General features: G+C 39.6%; 1 protein-coding gene across 2 annotated transcripts; it reads left to right on the plus strand.

The window, feature by feature from the left end:
- Positions 1–17: 17 nt before the first annotated feature.
- On the plus strand, positions 18–9,730 carry ttc14 (tetratricopeptide repeat domain 14). Of its 2 annotated transcripts, XM_077584937.1 has the most exons (13): positions 18–530; positions 1,079–1,206; positions 1,616–1,815; positions 2,556–2,640; positions 2,875–3,004; positions 3,550–3,705; positions 3,801–3,872; positions 3,979–4,098; positions 4,255–4,377; positions 5,228–5,345; positions 6,190–6,299; positions 6,913–7,088; positions 7,181–7,356. In XM_077584937.1, exons 1-13 carry the CDS (start codon positions 397–399, stop codon positions 7,210–7,212), a joined length of 1,584 nt encoding a protein of 527 aa, XP_077441063.1. In that variant the 5' UTR covers positions 18–396; the 3' UTR covers positions 7,213–7,356. The 2 variants fall into 2 exon arrangements, with proteins under 2 accessions (XP_077441063.1, XP_077441062.1); XM_077584936.1 differs by having other exon boundaries at positions 20–530; positions 6,913–9,730.
- The last annotated feature ends 3,251 nt before the right edge of the window (positions 9,731–12,981 follow it).

Consider the following 12,981-nt stretch of genomic DNA (forward strand, 5'->3'; position numbering starts at 1 on the left):
GTGCTACACGTTATGCGCATGCTCAGTCTCATGGCTGCGTGTGCGCTCCCTTGACATATGAGCAGAGAGCACTCACCGTAGCAGTGTGGCGCTGGGCAGGGGGAAAATGCATTTAATTGTGGGGTAACCTGTAGTCTAGTCTTGTAAGACGCGTTTATTATCCGAGTGCTCGTACGAACAAACAGAAACAAAATTCATCATTCGGTTCTATTTGCTTGGAAGTTTGCGTTTGCGCTGCTAGTCATCAAGCTAGTTTCAGCTGTTGCTCACTCGAAAATCAGCTGCATAGTTAGCTTCATTAAATGCCGTGCCAGTATCCCGTTTATTTCGCACCGATTATTACATGGTCTGTTTATTTTTCCGAACAAAATAATGTAAGGCCACCTTCCGTGCAGAATGGACAGAGACTTGTTGAGGCAGTGTCTGACGTATCACGGAGAGTCGTTGTTCAACAAATTGAAATGTGAACAGACTGAAAACCCCGACTTTCAAGCGGTGGTGGCTGACCTTTGCAAGGCTCCGTATGAGGGGTAAGTCATTCCAAATAGTTCCAGCATCCTTCTACCAACGTATCCACTGTGCACTCCATCCTCGCCACACCTAAAGAGAAACACCAATACCACTCTCTATAAAAAGCCAGTGTATGAATGTGCTTGTTACGTGTTTATTTATCTACAAATAATTTTGGTACTGCTTTTTGACTGGCGTGTACAGTTTAACCCCTAGGCGTTATTGTGACCATTTTTTTGGGGGCATTTTGTTGGTTCTGACCAAGCCATTTCAAAATAAAATACTGCCCACGGTTTGTACCAATATTTTTCCCCATTATGGCAACAGTGCTGATAAGCATACAGTCAGCAACACAGTCCCACAGCTCTACTTCTATTTATTTATTTAACACAAATGATTTTCCATAGTTTCCTTGCAAAAAATATGCAAGTAAAGTAATTGATGCCCCCACAAAAAGTTTGTAATTTCCTAACAACGCCACAAGATGGCAGCAAAGCATATTTATTCTGTTGGGCAAAGCTATACAAAACATACTTTTTCGATATGACATGTTTGTGCACTTTCACAGAAACGGTGAAGAGCAGAGCAGCCCGCTGGTGGAGCAGTTCATTGCGAGGAAGGCTGACATTCTTTTCAGTCCATCATGGAAGACTGCAACGCCGAAAGAAGAGGAACCTGGAGAGGAGGAGGCTGCAGGTTGTCCACGCTTTGCACGCCGTTGATGTCGAGATGCAACATTGTTGAATGATTTAGCTGTTGATGATGACGGTCCAAGTTATTTGCATCCATCACTACATTTAAACCTCTTTTTTTTTTAAATTAGTCTTAAAATATTATCATAACTTCATGAATGAATTGGCTGACTTCTGAAAGAAATCTATATTATTTGACACTTGATTAGCTGCCATTTAATTTGTAACATAGTCAACATTTTAATTACCTCCCACCCCATGAGTTATTAAATGTCTTTGGGTTCCTTGAAACATGCTACAGTAAATCCAAACCAAATTATTAGCAGATTGTGTGTGTGTAATGTGAATTATTAATTGCACCTGATAGTATTTAGACAAACTTTATAATAATTGTCTTCTAATCTTCATTCCAGAGGCTTATGCTGTCATGCCACCTCTGGAGTTATTCATGGAGGTGCCTTTTGAGGAGAGGCGGGCCATGCTTTACAGGGATTTAGAACGAGGAGACATTGTGGTGGGGAGGATCAACAATATTCGAGAATATGGATTCTTTCTCACGCTCATTTGCATGGCAGGAGGGCTGAACAGAGACATCGAAGACCTGGAGTTATCAGTAAGATAACAGTCTCAATGGATTGTACACACAAGAACCAATCAGTGTTAAGCGCTGTAGTGTCGCCACAACGTCAAGGTGTCACATGACTAGTTAGCCTTAAAGTCACTATGATGTCTCGGAATAACCAACAAGTGTACCAGGCTACATTTGTGGGGATTTGATTTTGCAATGCGCAGTATTATAATGTATACAACATAGCCCTTAATTATTATTTTTTTATACCAGAATTTTTTAACCTTTAAGGGTCTACAATTACTGGAAATGAGAAGACAGCAAAAATTTTGATTTGTAATACTTGTGGAGGCAAGAGCCTTCAAATCAAAACATAAGATTGTTTCAGTTTAATTAAAGCATTTCTCTGATTAATTTCTCTAATCCAATCCTGCCTTTACCTGGCTCAGTTTCAGGTCACCATAAGGGATGGGCATCATAAATCAACGGATTAAGTGTTTGTTGATTCACTTGTTGGTGAATTTTATTTTCTTGACGCAAATGATGAAATGATTCTATATAAACTGGAGCTACTTCCTTGCGATGTCTAAACTCCTCCAGGCTGCATTATTCTCCTCGATGTGACACTGGCATTAAAACAGGAATTTAGAACATTCCCATCGGTTTAATGGTAGTCGAAAGTGGAAATATAATCAAATGCAGATCCCTCATCATCATCATCATTCACATTTGTCTTTAGATCTTTAAAATCTCACTAAACAAATCGAATTTCTTTTGCATCGCAGGCTCTTTGTCACATTAAAGAAATTCCTTCAGCCAGCAGCCATGATGATCCTTTGTCCTACTATCAGATTGGGGACTTAATCAGAGGTGATGATCTTTTTTTTTTTTTTTACATGTTTTTTTTTTTCAATTTTTGAAATGATTGACAGAGCGTTAATGTTTCATTTATCAACCAATTCAATGTTCAACTTCAAATATTTGCTTGTGTCTGTTTGACTCGAAGGATTACAAGGAGACTGGGGGGGGTAACAAATATCACAATAAAAAGAAACACAATAACGAATGCAGTACATGTTGTAACATATTTGTGTTGTTTTGCAGCTGGTGTGAAAGATATTGACCGCTACCAGGAAAAAATAACGGTGTCCCTTCTGCAAGCGTCCATTTCTACCAGATCAGACAGCATCCAGCTAGGAGTCATGACTAGGGAGGAACTACCTTTACACTACGAGTAAGAGCACCAGATGACTATTAAAAAAATAAATAAAAGGCAAACTAACGTAGACAAATACAGTGTGAAGTAAAGTTTGAATAAAATGGTATCCGTTTATTTTTTTAACTCTTTGACTGCCAGACGTTTTCAGAAAAGGGATGCCGTGGGTGCCAGCCGATTTAAGCATTTTTGACTGATCTTTCGAGGGCCACAGAAAATTATGTGTTTGGACTATGGAAACACACATACTACCAAATGAAAGATTGGACTCTCATCTTTCATCAGAAAAAAAAAGTTTCTTTCTACCTTATTCCGTTTTTCAGTAATCAACAATAGAAAATGGTTAGTTTCACCTCTGTTTTGAAAAAAAAACGTCTTTTAACGTCTTTGGCACTACTCCATAGGATTTTAATAAACGTTATATAACGTTTTTGGCAGTCAAAGAGTTAAATAATCAAAATCATTAAAAAAAAAATTATCTTTCTAATTACCTACTGAAACGTTCAAATGTTTACGTTGGGTAGAGACGCAAGTGTTCGTTAATCATGGCGCCCTTGTCTCAGTCGTAGCGTCACTGCGGCCAGTGACTCCACAAAGACGTACGAGCGTATACTGAGTGGTTGCCACGGTTACCACAACCCCTGCGTGGTGGACTACACGCTGGAGAAGATCGGCGTCAGTGACGTCCATCCGCCGTCAATGATGAGAGGACTGCAAAGGTTAAAACGTGTTCTTCACAAAATCTCATTTTGGCTTTCGTCACCAAAATATGATGATCGGTACAATGATGATGTCATGTTTCTCTCCTCTACAGTAAACTGTTTGAAAAAGAAGACTTTGCGTCCGTCATCCGGAAGCAGCAGTCTGCATCCTGGGCATTGAAATGGTACAAAACGCACAATCGTGATAGTTTTGTCTTTGTTGTGGCTCCTGCAAGACACAATGTCTTTTTTTTTTTGTCTTTTTTTTTTCTTGCCCCTCCTTCTTTTCAGCGTTAAGGCGGGTGTGAGCCACTTTAAGCAGGGTCGCCATGTGGAAGCCATGAATGAGTACAACAAAGCTTTGGACATCGACACAAATAACGTGGAAGCCCTGGTAGCACGCGGAGCTCTGTGAGTTCATCTGAATTCGTTGCCTACCTCCACAATGTTGAATTGGGATTTTTGCAAATATTTTGTATATATATTGACTGATGCAATATTTTGTTTTTTCAAGAACAATAAAACAAGATTGTTGATTCATTTGAATTGTTTGGGTTCTGTTTTCAGGTATGCTAATAAAGGCGTCATGGTGAAGGCTATATCAGACTTTGAATTGGCGCTGGAAACCTGTCCAGACCACCGCAATGCTAAAAAGTACCTCTGCCAAACACTGGTTGAGAGGGGGAAACAGTAAGTTGGCCATTTTGGGTTTTTGCTTTAGGTCAGCACTAATATTCGTGAAGAATATTGCTGTGGGAATCGTTCCGATTTTTTTTTCCAGCAACAGGGGAAGACTCACAAGCACACGTGATGTTACACACGTTTGCCTGAGCATCTCTGAGAAGTGAAAACGCTAAACGACTTGGGTTTTTAGCGCTGTCAGAACCGACCAGTGATTCTCAACCTTTTTTGAGAGACGTTCCGCCTGTGAAATATTTATTCAGCCAAGTACCCCCTAACTCGTGCAAAGCATTTCTGATTGGGAAAAACAACAACCACTTGAAACCGAGTGCTGTGCCATCATTGTCTCATTTATGAAACTTTGGAACTCTATTTGTATTTATATGGCCTCTTAAACTTTTTGGAAATAAAAAGATTATTATTAATGATAAATAAAGATTTGTGCACATACAATAAAAAACATAGTGTCATCTTTTGGGATCATCGTAAAGCTGAATTTCAAACTGAATTTTAAATAAAGTTTTCAAGTGATTGACAAATGTTTCAGGTGGCATATGACAAATTGGGTCGAACCATTTTGCTATCGGGGAGATGCGTTTTTAGGACACTGAAATTGAATAGCCTACTGAATATAAAATACATTTTCTGAAACAATTTTTCTGACATATTTACATATACTTTTAAAATATATCTCACGTACCCCCATTAGGGTCTCAATTATAGCCTAAGTTTGAAGCCCAACTGAATTGTTGTGAGAATGTCAGACGTGACGGGAGGACGGCCCAATCGCATGTGCCAGGAATGGAATACTTTCTCGTGCAAATCGTTTCATCTCACCTGAATTGTTTTTCCTCTGCAGACTCGAGGAACAAGAGAAGCTGGTAACGGCCGAAGGAGTGTACCGAAGAGCGCTTTCTCTGGATGATGCGAACCCTGAGGCCCAGGAGGCCTTGAAAAAAATCACAGACACCATACAGGTGGGTGGGCCTCAACACACCACAACTTCCAGGTGTGTGTGCAGGCATGTTCGATTGAGCAATAAGTCCTATATTGAAGTGCGGTGGCTGTCGCAAACAAACACCCACTGAGGTGCTCATAAGTGTGAGTAAGGGTCAGCAAAAAAAGAAATGGCGATATTCGATAATGTACGATTTCCCAGTACTTTATTTTATTTTTTATTTTTATTTTTATTTATTTTTTATTATTATTATTATTATTTTTTATTTTATTTTTTTCTTCTGATTTCCGATTTCCGAGTACTGACATATGAGCGATCTGTCTTATAGCATTTACATTGCTACTTATTTTAAGGGAAGACACTTGGCAAGGTCTTTTCTCTTCCAAGAGTTTATTTTGTGGTTTGTAATACTGATGAGATTTTCGTGTGTGTTTGTGTGTGTGCATGTTTTGGCGAACCTGGGACTTGACCTTCTGACTGACACGGCCTTTGTCACCCGGCGGGGAATTCACTCTGCAAAATGGCTCCTCCTCCTCTGCATACGGTTGCATCGCTCGTCCGTCATCGTCAAATGGTAACATCGTCACCTTTCATATCTGCTGAAACCTGTCTGACTCTCGCCCATTTCTTGGATGGCACCACTTTGTTTTTTTTTTTATGGTAAACACAAACCTGGAATGACTTCCTGTACATACTATTTACATTGCACTGTGCATTACTATTCCTACATAACAAATGGGCAATTAAATGACTGAATTCCATCTTCGGGGCGACCGTTGCATGTGATGGGTCATGGTGATTTTACATCCCTATATGGATCGCCAATGTTGTGCCTCGAATTGTCTCGCCTGGCGGCTGTAAAGAATTCCATTCGCTTGCGGGAAGAAGCGCTGGCGAAAGAAGAGGAAGAGAAAGCTAAAAGCAGCCAAAGCAGTGCTGAGAAATTGCGTAAGATCTTAAAAGAGGAAAAGAGGTGAGTTGTTTCTGTGCCTCTAAATTGGAGGCTTGTTAACTCATTTGCTCCCAAAAAAACATATGAAAACGTTCTATTTTAAATATTACCATTGTCCCAAAAACATATTTATACATTTTTTTTAAGTTTTTTTTTTTTTTTTATGCTAGAGCATAGAGAAGGCTTCCTAACCTGAAGAGGTTGCTCAAAGCAATGGTAGTTATTACAAGAAACGGCCAGCAGGTGGCAGCAGAGTATAAGAGATCAACTAGGGCCATGTTTAAACTAGCTCTTTTCCCCAGTCTTTTGAAAAAGTTTGTGAATAATGATGAAACTTAGCTATATTTTAATGCTAATGGCAACAAAACTGAAACATATAGAAATATACTTTTTTTTCCTGGTGAAAGAAGAGACTCAAATCTTTCTTTTGGTAGGTTCCATGTTTTTATAGCAATAGAACACAATATTGTGTGGGCCTTGCAAAATCAGTCAAAATCCAGGAGCGAAGGGGGGTTGCTTCAGCAAAAATGTCTGGGAGTGAATGAGTTAAGCGTACTGCCACTGAAGAAATAGAAACATCACATGTAAGTATTTCACCAAGTAAAAAGTTCTCAGCGTGTTTCTTTTTTGCCAGGATGAAACGAAAACGAAAGCAATCCACCTCCTCCTCCTCCTCCTCCTCCTCGTCCTCTCCCTCCAGGAAATCTTCCACCTCATCGTCCTCGCGCAGGAGATCCAAAAAAAAGAAGAAGAAGAAAAACAAGTCGGCGCGCGAAAGCAAGCGCCATCGCAGCAGGAAGAGTGACGAGGGTAAGCGTGCGAAAAAGAGGAAGGAAAAAGAGGTGGAGGAGTTGGAGTGGTACCCGGCGCCTCCCAACACCTCTGCCACCTTCCTCAACCAGAAGACGTGGGAGGCTTTCCGAGCCATGGATGAGGAGGAGGAGGAGGAGGCGGGAGAGACGAGCAGGAAGACCAAAGACGGCAACGGCCCGCGGATCTGCGTGTATTCCGTGTCAGAATCCTCAGAGGGTGACGAGTGCGAGTGGCCGTCGCACGGGGGAAGGGAAACAAACAATCGAGAAGAAGGGAGGAGGAAAAGTAGCAGCATCAGTTCAGACAAAGAAGATGGAAGAAGTAAGAACAGTGAAAATCATCGTCATACGAGCAAGGAAAGATGGAGCGAGGATAAGAGGAGGATGAGTTGGCCCGAAAGAAGTAGCCTGGATGAGAGGAAGCGCAACGTTTCCTGCTCGTCGTCCGAGTCGGCGTATTCCAGAAAATCTTTTCAAAGTAAAGATTTTCCCAGACGGAATTCCTTCCGAGGCGATGAAGACCAGACGGAGAACGACGTCGGTGAGGGCAAAACTGATGAGAAGCAAGCAAGTTGCAGCCAGCCAGCGGCAGCTGAAATCCAAGCGGAGTCCGATGACGAGATCGCGCTACCCGACGGAAGGTCGAAGAAAGACCTTCCGCCGAACCTCTTGCAGATCTTTAACCAGATTGCCAAGTTTCAGAAAGAGAAAGGCATCGAACCCAAAAAGTAAACAAGTTCCATTTGAAAACGGAAGAAATAGGAATGTAGCGCAAAACTAAAATGGAAAGAAAGTATGGCGCGTTCTTCTCAACTTGTGTTCAGTTAGTCAAGCACAGACGTAAAAAAAAAAAAGAAAAAAATTATGCATACAATAAATTACCCACAATCTCTTTCAACACTTGCTGGAAGAGAGTTTTGAAGTTAGGGTTGTGTCGTTAAAGGGATACTTTCAGCAGTAAGAACATAATATTTTCTCTAGAACTGTCAGATTTTTTTTTTTTTGTTAACAATTAATACCTTTAAAGGGATACTTGACTTGTTTTCAACAGTAGAAGATATTTTGTTTATAACTGAAGTGATAACTTATTTTTTTATAAATACGGCAGAAGATTAGGGCCAGTAGAGAGAAAATTTTTTTCTCCGAATTCGGACTTTAATCTCAGAATTCGGATTGTAAAGTCAGAATTGTCACAATTCTCACTTTAAAGAGAGAATTCTGACTTTTTTCTATTATATTTATTCTCACTTTAAAGTGGGAATAATAGCACAAATAGTCAGAATTCTGACTTTAAAGTGATAATTCTGACTTTATTTATTTAAGTGAGAAATCTGAGAATAAAGTGAAAATCCTGCCAAACTTTTTTTTTTTTTTCTCTCTCGCTTCACTGGCCCTAATCCTCTTCCGTACATGATTTTTTTTTTTAAATGTTTTTTTTAATTCACTCATTCACACAAACAAACATGGTCTCCCATGCGGGAAAGCGAACCCACGCCAACCTGCATCGTACAGGAACAATTAATACTTTTAAAAACTAATTTTGCCGCTAGCTGTCGATTGAAGATGACATCACCTGTGTCACTGTGTGACAACCAATCATGTATCACCTGTTTTCTGGGTTTAGTCAACAAACTGAGCTCTGATTGGTTGTGATTTTTAAAGGTATTATTATTTCTGAAAATGAATTGAGTGATCACAAAATATTATCTTCTTACTGTTAACAATGGCTCAATGAGTCAAGTATCCCTTTAAAAACTAATTTTGCCACTTTGTGTCTACTGAAGATGACATCACCCGTGCTCAGGAAACAAGTATTGACCAATCATGGCTCAGTTTGCCGACCAAACCCAGAAAGCAGGCGAGCCGTGATTGGTTGTTACCTATTTCCTCCACTACGCGTGAGGTCATCTTCAGTCGACAGCAAGTGGGGAAAAAAGTGTTTTTATGAAAACGAAGGAAGTTATCAAATTAATTTGGGACAAAATATGAACTTTTTACTGCTGAAGAGGGCTCACTGAGCTAAGTATCCCTTTAAAGACAGCAAGCCGTTTTCAATACTTCAGATGGGTCAGTCATTTGTAAATGAAAAATCAAATAAAAAAAGGACATGTGGCGTGACCAATAGTTAAAGTGAATGTCCATAAAAAAACACCAAATCTGAATCTCTACATGACCTTTCCGCATGGATGGTGCCTTCAAGTTGTGCAAAACCACCCACAGTGCCATAGACACCGATTTGAACTTGTGCCTGTGCACACCTTCCAATTTGTAGATGTACAAACAAACGCAAAAAAATGTATTAAGATCTTAATTGACTTTTGTTCTTGAAAGAATGTGAACGCTTGCTTGTGGACGTGTGCCCATGCGATTGTCTAGCGACCAGTCCTGGGTTTTTGCCCATCTCTGGCCCAGTCAGCTGGGATCGACTCCAGCTCATCCGCAACTCAAGCGCAGAATAACAGACGGTACGGAAAATGGCTTGACGGGTTGACATTGTGCATTGAGATGATACAGGTCAGCCATTGTCCACAGGTGTTTATTATCACATTCGTTTTGTTGGTGGAATTTTGGGCTTATGGTTTATTTTCTTCCCTGAGAAAGACCGGACAATATGAATAAAGTCTCACATGAATAATGCAAGAGTTTTCTGCCTTTTTTTTTTAAACTGAAGCAAGCATATGCAGAATAATGCATATTAAAAGCTAGATGTGTTTACCTTACTATTGTAGCTGATAACAAAAAAAAAAATCAGCCCTGGCATTTTTGACTTATGCCCATGTTGGTTCAGTTTGCTGTCTATATTCAAACTGGATTAATGGACTAGTCCCTCTAAATTGTGGATCGGTCTATTGGGGGTAAAATGGAGGAAAATGACTAAAAAGCACTGCATCGGCCCCAAAAGACGCCGGCCCACCGGGCATCTGCCCCAAATACCAGATGGCCGGTCCAGGCCTGCTGATGTTTGCAGTGATGAGTTTTTATTTTCTTCATGTGGTCAAATGTATTTAATAAAAATGCAACCTACTGCAAACCTTAAACAGGTGGTTGGTTAGACTAAAAAGTGAAAATATATAAGCGTTGCATTTTTCAGTGAGGATCGAACACAGTTTCAAATAAAACAAAATCATTTGAAATTCAAATCTTCTGCTCCAAACTAATGAATTCAAATTGTGCAATTTAGGTACACTTTTCAATTAGTCAAGTTGAAAAATAAAATGATTCAAATTCAGTTTCTGCAGCCCACATTTGTCAGCCCACAGTTTTTGTTGTGTTTTTGTGCTGGTGTTGCAGGTGTCCTCACAAGTACGGCACAAAAATGTATCCTTTATTATGTAAAACCTAAACAGTGCGTGGGAGTTTTTTGTTAGCAAGATTGTGAAACAAAAAAAAAAAAAAAACACAAGCATGGAAGTTTGTGAAAGGATCGGCCGTGACGAGGATCCAACTGAAGGTGCAAACACGAAAACTTGCAGTCTTTTCCCCCTCGATGGTGCAAGAGTGGCGAAAACCTGAGTCACGGCGGAACTTCTTTTGAGCGCTCTCAAATTTGACTTGCATTTTCAAGCCGTGTTTTTTCTCCCTTCTGGCTCAGCATGTGCGGACCAATCCTTTTCAGGCACGATATTGATCCTGAACAAGCATGGAAGTGAGACTGTTTGAAGTCCAAGGGGCACCAAATGCATTCTGTGCGTGACAACCTAAAAACGTCCCACAAGACTGGTTTCAAGTGGTGAGAACTGCAAAGGGCAACCAAACACCTCACCCAGTTTGAGTCAATTGAAATGACATCACTTCTGGACTGTTTTAATACCCGGACACAGTCATGCAGATAAGTCTGTAATTATTCCTTGAATTTGTCCTTTCTTTTTTTCCCCTCAGTGGACAGTTTCAGCTATCGGATATCAGTGTGGGTGTGTTCTGAGAAACGAGGACAGATTTCCTGGTCAGGCGTGTCACAATGCAGAGGTAGTATTCAAACTATTTCCCAAACCTTTTTTTACATGAGTCTCGACTATCGGGTTTGAGAGTAACCCCACATAGGCTTTATTGGCTTACTGATTGCCTTAAGCCACTTGGTGTCACATATTTGATTCAATAATCAAACACACAGCGTGTGCGTGCGTGCGTGCGTGTGTGTGTGTGTGTGGCTCAACTGTGTATCACCCTTTGCCAAAGTAGCTTACGTTCAGGCTTAGCTGCCAAACCCGGGATCATTACTGGGCCCATCACGAGAAACGCAGCACAGCGGACGGGTTATGTCTTTCACTATATCTCGTACGGCAGCTTAAGCAGCAAGTTTAATTCCGAATAACTCCGTTTTGTGATTGTTGCTGTTCTGTCACAACCATCTGTCCCTTTTTTTTTTTAATCGTTCTAAGTGCCAACTGTACAGTAGAGCATCTCTGTCGGTTTTATTTGATACATGAACTCGTTCACTGCCATTGACGGCTATAGACGTCAAAAATTCATTTGAACTATTTCTATTAGTTTAACTTTTTTTCCCCCCACTTTTGTTAACAAGAGTGACAACCTAGATTTTTTTTTTTTTTTAGAAATGCAGATGTAAAATGTGTGATTAATCGTGAGTTAACTATTAATTAATTACAATTGAAAATTTTTATCGCCTGACGCAACTTAAAATTTGTGATTAATTGTGAGTTAACTAGTGAAGTCATGCGATTAATTACGATTAAAAAATTTAATCACCAGACACCCCGAATTTTTAATAATCTTTAAATCTGTTCTAAAAGTACAATAAAAAAATATAGGTTTTCATACTCTTCTTGTTAACAAAAGTAGAAAAAATGTTAAACTAATAGAAATAGTTCAAATTAATTTTTGACGTCTACAGCCGTCAATGGCAGTGAATGAGTTAAGTGTAACCAACCTTAAAACTATCGAAAACTACTCTAAGCGTGATAAACAAGCCACTGTGGAGATGAAAAAACAATCCAAGCTGTTTCACATTGTCCATATAACCATTTGAAGATTTCTGTCTTAAAAAAAAAAAAAAAAAAAAAAAAAAAGCTTCACAAGGCACTTAAAATCCATTTCAATTTAAATCCACTGTATTTTAAGCCTATCTATTCCAGAAAGTTGCGTATCTGATAGAAATGCACAGGTGAAAACCGCACCTGAAAATAAAAGCTCCGTGAACGTTTGACATCAAACATTTCACAGCAAAAGTAAGTCATTCACTCTTCCAATGTTTTAGTGGGGAATTTTTGTAAGAGGCCTTCAAACGTTCACTACCAATTGCCATCCTTTGGTGCTGCCGGTCGGTTTGTGGTGCACTTCACAAAAGGGGATGGAATATTGAAGCAAGAGGACAAACAACAAATGCACATGAAACGTTCAAATTGGTGCTGGGATGGATACATCATCCTCAACATTGGACCATTTGGAGATGTAGAAGTACAATTTTTGTGCTTGTGTGTATCGTTACAAAATAGCCATTTTATTTTATTAGGTGGGGATGTAAACAAATGTATGCAGCCCCTTCACATTACCATCACTCCTTACAAATAATAATAATAGTAATATATAAGCAAATTCGAAATTCCACCCTTGTTGACTATTACCAGAGCGCATCAATGACCTCTTGTTGTGCACTTCCAGTTTTGTCCACTGGAGGGCAGTGCAACACTGCGAGAAATCCAGTGTCTTTTTTTTTTTTTTTTTTTTTTGCTAGGGGGACAGCATTACTTCACACAGACACCGAGCATTCTTTCCTTGATTTTGTAAGATGCAAATGTATGTTATCCATGTATGTAAGTATGTACTATATAAATATGTACAGTATATATAACACTATTAGACAAAAAGGTTCAATGAATACGTATAGAAATAACAAATACTTTTAAAACGTTATATGAAGAGCAAGATTAATT

This window comes from Vanacampus margaritifer, chromosome 13 (assembly GCF_051991255.1).
Source record: "Vanacampus margaritifer isolate UIUO_Vmar chromosome 13, RoL_Vmar_1.0, whole genome shotgun sequence".
NCBI lineage: Eukaryota > Metazoa > Chordata > Actinopteri > Syngnathiformes > Syngnathidae > Vanacampus > Vanacampus margaritifer.

Coding starts and splice junctions, on each gene's coding strand:
- ttc14 (XM_077584936.1), top strand. CDS start 397: ATGGACAGAGACTTGTTGAGGCAGTGTCTGACGTATCACGGAGAGTCG. Junction 1,816..2,555: donor TCGAAGACCTGGAGTTATCA/GTAAGATAACAG, acceptor TTTGCATCGCAG/GCTCTTTGTCACATTAAAGA. Junction 3,706..3,800: donor ATGATGAGAGGACTGCAAAG/GTTAAAACGTGT, acceptor TCTCCTCTACAG/TAAACTGTTTGAAAAAGAAG.